This window comes from Carya illinoinensis, chromosome 1 (assembly GCF_018687715.1).
Source record: "Carya illinoinensis cultivar Pawnee chromosome 1, C.illinoinensisPawnee_v1, whole genome shotgun sequence".
Taxonomy (NCBI): Eukaryota; Viridiplantae; Streptophyta; class Magnoliopsida; order Fagales; family Juglandaceae; genus Carya; species Carya illinoinensis.
In genome coordinates this window covers 51,690,617-51,699,535 of record NC_056752.1, presented here as the reverse complement: position 1 = coordinate 51,699,535, position 8,919 = coordinate 51,690,617, and the positions used below count along the sequence as shown (strand labels likewise).

The following is an 8,919-nucleotide window of genomic DNA, read 5'->3' as shown; positions in this document are numbered from 1 at the left end:
AGATTGAATTGACATCCCGTACTTAGAATTAAATCTCATTTTTTTTTCAATACTTGACACTAAGTATAGATCTACTTTTATATATATATATATATATATATTATATATATATATGTAGATACACACACTATATATATGTAGAGTTTTACTACATACAATCAAAGTCGCGTACTAATCTGCGTACCAATATTAATTTTTTCATACTTAAAATTTTAATTAATACTGTTTTCAATAAAATCTACTTTTTAACCAATCACAATAAATTGGTACACATATTAATACACAATTATACTTGCAACTAAATTTTTCCATATATATATATATATATATATGCCAAAGTACTACCCGGAAAGCTCAAACAAACCGCAAGAATAAATACATACAGCTAGCTTATCTATTCTTCCACATTTCACCAAAGAAGTAGCAAATTAAAGAAAATGGGGTCCGAGTCCGCTCTTAAACTTCCTGCCATAGATTTCTCTAACCCTGTTGATCTAAAACCAGGCAGTCCCGAGTGGGAGTCGTTGAAAGGCCAAGTCCGACAAGCACTCGAAGGGTACGGTTGCTTCGAGGCTTTCTTCCATAAAGTTCCATTAGAGCTTCGAAAGGCGCTGTTGGGTGCAACGGACGAGCTTTTCGACCTCCCTTTACAAACAAAGCTGCGTAACGTTTCTAAGAAGCCGTATCATGGGTATGTTGGGCAATACCCTATGGTGCCACTCTATGAGAGCATGGGCATTGATGATGCAAACATCTCTGAAAAAGTTGAGAGCGTCGCAAACGTCATGTGGCCTGAAGGAAAACCTAGTTTTTGGTATTATTAACTTTCTATCCATCCTTTAGTGACAAATAAATATTATATATATGCTCGATCGTACAAGAATTGCATTTTAGTGATGATCAATAGTGATTTGTACAAGCTTTCGGTACATGCATGCAACAAGATCGAAGCAAGTTATAATTTGAGAAAAATGTGGATATATACCATAAGGAAAAAGGTGGCTTTTAATTATTGGCACGATCCTTTTTTTTTTTTTTTTTTTAAAGGCGTGCCTTACCCTAAATTTACACAATGGAAACTTGTACGCAACGTCTTTGGTTTCTTTACTAAATGGTAGAGAAATATTTCACAAAAATTCTTGAATTACGTACTTCTGGAGGGATCGACAATATTGTTTTCTCTACATTACAAAAAGATTGCATGCGTCTACCACTAAATAATTATTTATCTTTCTTCCAGCCATTTTTTTTTTTTTTAAATCTGACTTTTGGGCATGCAGCAATACCATACAGTCATTCTCGGAGCAACTATCAGAATTGGATCGAATAGTGAGGAGGATGATTTTGGAGAGCTTAGGTGTGGAAAAATACTTGGATGAACACATGTGGTCGACCAATTACCTTCTGCGGGTAATGAAATATACAGGGCCTCAAACGACCGATACCAATAAGAAGCTTGGACTAACAGCGCACACAGATAAAAACATTGTGACCATATTGTATCAAAACGAAGTTGATGGATTAGAGGTAAAGACTAAAAATGGCGAATGGATCAACGTCAAACCCACCCCAGACTCTTTCATTGTCATGATTGGAGATTCTCTACTGGTAATTGTTATGGAACTTTAATTTATTTCCAGTAATAATTTTGTATACGTTCGTGTCCCATAAATTAAGGGATGCATGCATGCACCTAATTATAGAATGAGTTTTAACATGAGAATATGTAATATATGAGTTTGCAAGCATGCAGGCATGGGTAAATGGTAGGCTGCACTCTCCATATCATAGAGTGATGATGACGGGAGAGAAGGCAAGGTACTCGGCGGGGTTGTTTTCAATACCCAAAGCAGGATACATCATAAAAGCCCCAGAGGAGCTAGTTGATGAGGAACATCCTTTGCTCTTCAAGCCCTTTGATCATGTTCAGTTCCTCGCCTTTTACTACACTGAAGCTGGTCAGAGAGCCGAGTCTGCTTTAACCACTTATTGTGGTGTTTGAATGTTATTACAAGCTAGCTAGCTAGCATGCATGCAGGCAGCAGCTTGTATTTGTGTTGTCTTATAAGGTCACAGGCCCTAAAAAAAAGAAAAAAAAAAAAAAAAATTCTGTGATTTCCAAATTAGCTTTTCCTTTGGATGCTGGCCTTTAGTTTTCAATGAATTACCTACAATCCGTGTGCACGTGGGAATAATAATATTGTTATAGCTCTTCTTTGTAACTGCTATTTACCTTTTCTAGCTTCTTTCATATGATCGACTTAAAAAAAGCATTTAAATTTTGATTGGGTCCCTTATGATCGTGGCTCAATATAAAGTCGATCTAATTTATAATTATTTTCTGGCCCCGGCCAGCAGATCGAAGTGGTCTTCTTTTCTATATCTTATGTTAATTTAAATCGTGTTAATAGAAGACATAATTATAAAAGTCGGTATACTTTAAATGAAGACTACTAGTTATATATATATATTTGAAAGCTTTTATACCACAATACCGTCCATGCACATGACATAATTTGATTCATAATATTCAAATTTTAAAAGTATGCCCAAGACATGGAAGATTTTAGAAGAGATATAATTATATATAGTTTATATTTTTATTCTCTGATCTGATCTGATCTCACATGTGAGTTAGATTCCTTATTAATCTTAATAAGTATGCCCAAGACATGGAACATTCAACTCAAATAGATAGTATAGAGTACTTAATATTTAAGAATTATTCTATTATCAAGTCGGTATATAAATCATGATATCATCCACATTAATTAAATTGTAAGATTTATATTTAAAATTTAAAATTTAAAATTTAAAATTTAAAATTTATCTTCTAAATCAAATCAAGTCATGCATGTAAGCACTTTACTAAGTATATCATGTCCACACCGACTTATAAATAAATTTCCCAATAGTAATTCAAATTGATTCAGACCTTCCATGCTCATCCTTTATTAAATCACCTGTTATTTTAAAAACTTAAATTGTCTAGAAGAGATAAATCTGATCGCTTAATTTATATTCTCGTAGTGAAGAACAAAATAAAAGAAATTATTAATGTTTTATGAGAGAGATCAGCAGTCAATTACGGGGCTAATTATTGCAAAAGAAAGAGAAAACATTATAGATAGTCGACAGGGGTGGAACTGTTTAGATCCCACAAAGTTTTAATAAATAATATTATGTACTTTAAAATTGTAATTTTACACTCAAATATCCTTAATTTGTAATTGTCCCTCTCATCCCTCAAACGTATGCTAATTTTTAAAAGTTTAAATCTATTATTTTTGTTCACACACTGACTCACCATCTGCACTAGCTTATGATATATAGAAAATGACAATAAATTTAAATTTCTTTCTTCTTTGACCGACCAAATAACAAAACAGCTCTCACTTATCTATCTTTCACTTTACTTATTTATTTATTTTTTGTGCTTTTTTTTCTACTCTTTACAACATGGAGATCACTGCTTTGGGGTTGGAAAATTGTAAAATCGTTGGCTTGCTGGCAACTATAGTGGATCGAGGAAAACGAAGTACGACATGAGAGTTCAAGTGAGAGGTTCGGATTAGTGGTTTTAATAATTTAATTAATCTGTCCTTAAATAATTATCTTATATGATTAATGTTAAACGTCGGTGATGGTCAATTCCATCAATTATTGTTCATTTTTTCATAGGACACACTTTACTATTCACCTCCTGTACAGTACCCAATCTTACCTACGTACGTCCTGAATAGTCGATGTACTAATTACTATTAGTCAGTCGTGGTCCCCGGTAAGTTCGTAACCACAGCCAGCCGAAATTAGAGAGAATTAATGGTGCTAAAGATGTTGGGATTTTTCTCGTCTTTATGAACAACCCAGCTTAATTCTGATTTTTAAATTATTTTCGCCTTTTGGGTCGTCCTATCATTTAGCTGATAGCCTAGCTTACTCTCTACTCTTGTCCAGAAGTCCATCAGCTTCATCATGAAAGCCCACCCGATTATAAGTCTTTTTTATTTTATTAGTTATTTAACTTATAAGTTCAATTAGTTCGAGTGTATTAACATCTCATATTGGATATGAGAAGTGATCAATGAGATTCTTTATTATTCGAGAGAGAGAGAGAGAGTTTTGGCTCTTTATTCCGAAATATAGAACTTGAGCTAGCTTTTCGATCATGGATCAATATTAATGCAAATGATATCGGAAATTGCACTTTGCTTTCATCTTTACACCAATGCAGTTCTTGCTTCAAAATAAGGGCCGGGAGAGAACGGGTCACGAATTTTTACTGCATACATAAAATAATAAAAATAAAAATAAAAAAAGATTGAAGAGATCATTTGGATATATCTTGGGATTTAAGAGTCTTCAATTTTGCGCCAAGGCAATAATAATTGCTTTAGTGTTCTTTTGTAATTTCGTTATATGGCGGATTTGATTTTAGGGGTACTGAGGGGTCTTCAATCTAGACTTTCGGGTTGATTAAAAGGTATTTGCAATTTAAAAGCTTAATTCAATTTTTAACATTTTTTGAGTTTTTTAAATTCACTGATAAATGCAAAAGATTTTTTTGTCGTCTCAATAATATATGGAGGTTGAAAAAACCATAAAAATTTTATTATATAGCATGTAAAAATGCACCAAATTGAATGGTGTTTTAATAATTAACTAATCGAGAAGTGTTCTAATTATTAAAAAAAAAATCTATATAAATAAATATATAAACTGATATCATGTATTGATATGATAGATTAGATTTACTTTTAAAATAAGCTATGGCATTCAAAGTAGTTCACGTTTAACTTTTACATGATTTTTTTTTTTTTTTAAGCTAAAACATTTGTCTTCTTAATTGGTAGGTAGGAGCCTATAGGTTATAAGCTTTAATTTCTCGTAAACGAATCTCGTTTACCATAGCTCTTCTTGCAGTAGTTATACGTACTCTATTTATGTGTTTCCAATTCCGTTCTTATATATAGATTATGCACAGTTGTCTTTTGCTGTGATTGTGTTGCCACCACAATTACTAGCTCGTGAATTCCCCAATATTGGAGGAGAAAGAGCTTCAGAATTAGGCTAGTAAAGCCATTATGCATAAACTATATAATTTTCTCGATATTTCTATGTATGTACGATCGATCACTTGCATCCAATCCCACGGTGCTGCATTAATCGTACTCTTCATCTTCATTTCTTTCGTACTGCATTCCTGATCTTAACGTACTCTGGCCTTCATGTACATTGTATACACTGTATGATGCGTAATTTTCGATCCCAAACGGGCCTGGGTACTACCTTGATCGAAGCCTTTTGCTTACCCCATTTTAATTTTTGTTGGTGACAGCTTTCGCGCGCATTCCTGTCATGTATTGATTGATGTCCCATGCATATATATATGATCAGACTCGCTAAACGTTTGCAACCTTTGGTTTAGAGATTAGAGCCCCAAATTACTGCTAGAAGCGTGGACATTTAGAGTAAAGCGTGAAAGTCAAGAAATAGATGTTAATGAAGTTCAGATGAATGTTAGTTTCAGTCACTTCAGAAATCAAAGGCGTTAGTTAGTACTACTGAAAGATGGACTTACATCAGCAGGAATACGACGTACTTTTTGGTTTGTTATCAGCAACTTGCGATATCCCGGCCCTAATCATTCAGTGCACACGTCTATCTTTCTGTGCTTGAGGTTTCGTCAAAGAAAGTAGAAAAAAGGGCAAGGCCACGAAGGACAATCAAATTAAAGGTCAGTCTGAAGCTAGAGAAATCTTATAATTCTAACCATTATTTTTAAACAGCAATGATAGGATGGAGTTGATCCAGCTAGCTAGCTTGATGTCGTTATCATGATCAGGCCAGCTACTCATGATAATTTACTATGGTCAAGAATTTGCATCAAGTCACATAGATGATAAGAAAGGCAATTTAATGCAAAGATTTGGCATAGATATTTCCACAGAAGAAGAAAAAAAGTTAAAAGTTGTAGGGCAAGCTTTCAAAGTCCATGCAAGTATATATGTAAAAGCTTGCCCTTTCTTTTTAGTTAAAGAGTCAGTACTGCATCAAGGATAGATCTATGCTAACTTGAGGTTAATTAGTTCAAAGACGGAGAAACCATATATCCAGATTGCATTTTCACGTCATGCTTTTAAATCTCATATGAATGGTTTCCATTATTATCACGATCGAGTGGGTTCCTGATCGATCAGGTCAATGTCATAAAAACCAGGGCATGCATTCCATAATTAATGAATGTTCTTAAAAGGAACTACGTACTTAATTTGGACTAGTATTACTTTCTTCATTTAAAATGTATAATAATATGAGAGGATCGATATATGAATCCTTTTGATGGAGACTTGGAGTGATAAATTAAGTTGAAGTTGGGCAATAGCTAGGTACTTGAGTCATTTGAAAAGACATTGACCCAAGGAATCCACTGTTTCGATACTTTGGGTATTCAGTAGTTATTACAGTACTGTGGGGCCATATATATGATTCTCGATCTCAAATGAAAAGAGAAACCGCGTAGTTAGATGATCTTAATGGACTTGCCAAAGTGGGATCAGACACAAAAAAATTGTCCCCATTCTAAAAATACTTTCACTTTAAAATGCAAGTTGGAATTGGTGTCAAATTAGTGATTGTGAAATGTGGAGAACCTGAGATTATAATCATCATGATTATATGTTGATAGCATTCAAATTAGTTCGTGTAAAACATCTTATTCGTAAAATCATACTTTAAAACATCTTATTCGTAAAATCATACTTCAACCCACCCAGCTTTTTATATGATTTGATTGAGAGTGATTATGATATTCCCTGAATTAAAGGACCTAATTATTGATTCTGATATTTGACAAACATGCCTCAAAAATCAATATAATGCTACCTAGAGATGAAAATAATGCACAGTGAAGTATACATCATTGCATTATTAGCTAATAGTTATAAAATGATAAATACCAGTCGATTCAATAGAGATTTGGAGCTGCAAACTTTGGCAGATATTGAAACATGGCATCAAACTTTAGCAGGATAGCCTCTGCATCTCACAAGTCACAAGATAACAGCCCAAACTTGGGTTGTGGCCGTCTTATCTTCTGAAATCTATACTACTAATAATTGTCTAGACCACAATTATTCTAGGAGAAACATACCACAAAAACTAGGCTTTAAGGCTTTTTAATCGTACATTGATTTTGATGTCCTCCAGTCATGTCCAGGATGGGGCCAATATGGAAATTGTAACAACCATCCATCCATCCATCCATCCATTTTGGTAATCAAATCCAGTGGGTACATCATATATAGGTCAAATTTCATATCTTTGAGAACCCACAGATTATATAGGAAGATATTCAGCCTCTCTGCAACTGATAAAGTGTATCTTTCTACTCAATAAATCACACATGTTGCATTCATACTAATCACCATGCAATTACAAATCTTTTTCAGTTTTATTATTATTATTGTGGCTCTCATATTAGGATGGATTTGTCTGTGCATATTAATTAATTAATATTCTTCTTTACCCAAAAAAAAACATAGATCATCATGTGTTTATTATCTACAAGTTATTTTATATGGAAGATGAGACGGACCAGTACTGTAACTTCATCTGGGGCAGTAGTCATGCATGAATGGACCTTGATGCATAAATGGCATGCAGTAGTACGTGCTAGTGATGGTGAGACAGGAAACGGAAGTGCTTTTGGCTTTGATAGCTTAAAGCTGCTACGAAATATGAGAAAAGTGAAAGTAGAAAGGGTAGGATCATGAGGGGGAGACAAAAGAAAAAAGGAAGGTGGTAAAGGTAAAAAATGCCTTATCTCCATGATAAAGAAAGGAAGGAGTGTGGCTCTGAGTGTTAGGCCGCCTAATGTCAAGGCCGTGCACGTGGTTGCAGAGGCAACATCATCTTCAGCAAGCTTTTACATGAGGATATGATTTTCAAAAAAAAAAAAAGCATTGAAATGACTGACACTTGTGTCTTTACAATGACGCCGAAATCCACATTGGAAAAATCAAATCACACGAACAATCATAGCCTCATATGGTATTGGTTAACTTATTAACGATTTTTTAAGTCGTCGTGTTTGGGAAACATTATTTGATTGTGTTTGACGATATTCAACAAGTTTTTTTTTTTAATTAAAAAAAAATCAAAATTCGCTATTGTAAACAAATATTTTTTTTTAAAAAAAAACCCCACAAAACTTTTGCCTAGAACTTCTCAATCATTTTATACATCTTTCCGAACATCTTTTAAAAATTTTCAAAAATTTGGTGCACAAATTAACATGCTGATGATCTAGATCTTGGTGCAGTTTGTTAAATCAATAACAATATAAAAATGGATGAATATTAAGCATACAAAGAATCAATCTCAACGTATGTCACATGAGCTGGTTCGAACAACATCCATCTAGCTTGAATGATTTGTTATCTGGATCTACTAAGTAACCTAATTAAATACAATCATTTAAAAGTTGTTTTGGTATTGTTTATTAATATTATATCGTTTTCCTCTTTATTCTCACACTTTTTTTTTTTATCCTTTTCGGATAAGTAATTCTCCAAGCCAGATTCTTTCATCGATATAAATGTTTGGCCGTTTCTATCTTGAACATAGTGTTATTCGATCGTATTCCTTGGATAACAGATTCTAGTATAAGCTTTTATCGATTTTATCGTTTTATCATCAGGGACGAATAAAATAAAAATTGTTTCATTTTCTTCAGTAATATATAGTTATATATGATAGTATACAATTTTCGTCCCAATGATTCAACCATTGGAAGGGGGGGGGGGGGGATCACTTCCAGGGCAAACCAACGACGTCGGCTTGCGTCCTTTACTATTTGAATATTCAAATCGGGCAACTTTCCCTCTATCTCTTTCAACACAAAGACAACAGATAGTA

The 8,919-nt window shown here is 33.6% G+C and overlaps 1 protein-coding gene across 1 annotated transcript; it reads left to right on the top strand.

Annotated features, from left to right (window-relative positions):
- The first annotated feature begins 369 nt into the window (after positions 1-369).
- LOC122303376 (probable 2-oxoglutarate-dependent dioxygenase AOP1) lies at positions 370-2,357 on the top strand. The gene is made up of 3 exons (XM_043115142.1): positions 370-814; positions 1,281-1,608; positions 1,754-2,357. Exons 1-3 carry the CDS (start codon positions 438-440, stop codon positions 2,000-2,002), a joined length of 954 nt encoding a protein of 317 aa, XP_042971076.1. The 5' UTR covers positions 370-437; the 3' UTR covers positions 2,003-2,357.
- Positions 2,358-8,919: the final 6,562 nt, after the last annotated feature.

Bases quoted from the DNA above. Each gene is read 5' to 3' on its own strand.
- LOC122303376 (XM_043115142.1), top strand. From the start codon at position 438: ATGGGGTCCGAGTCCGCTCTTAAACTTCCTGCCATAGATTTCTCTAAC. The intron at 815-1,280 runs GTATTATTAACT...TTGGGCATGCAG, and splicing joins GAAGGAAAACCTAGTTTTTG to CAATACCATACAGTCATTCT. The intron at 1,609-1,753 runs GTAATTGTTATG...GCAAGCATGCAG, and splicing joins TGATTGGAGATTCTCTACTG to GCATGGGTAAATGGTAGGCT.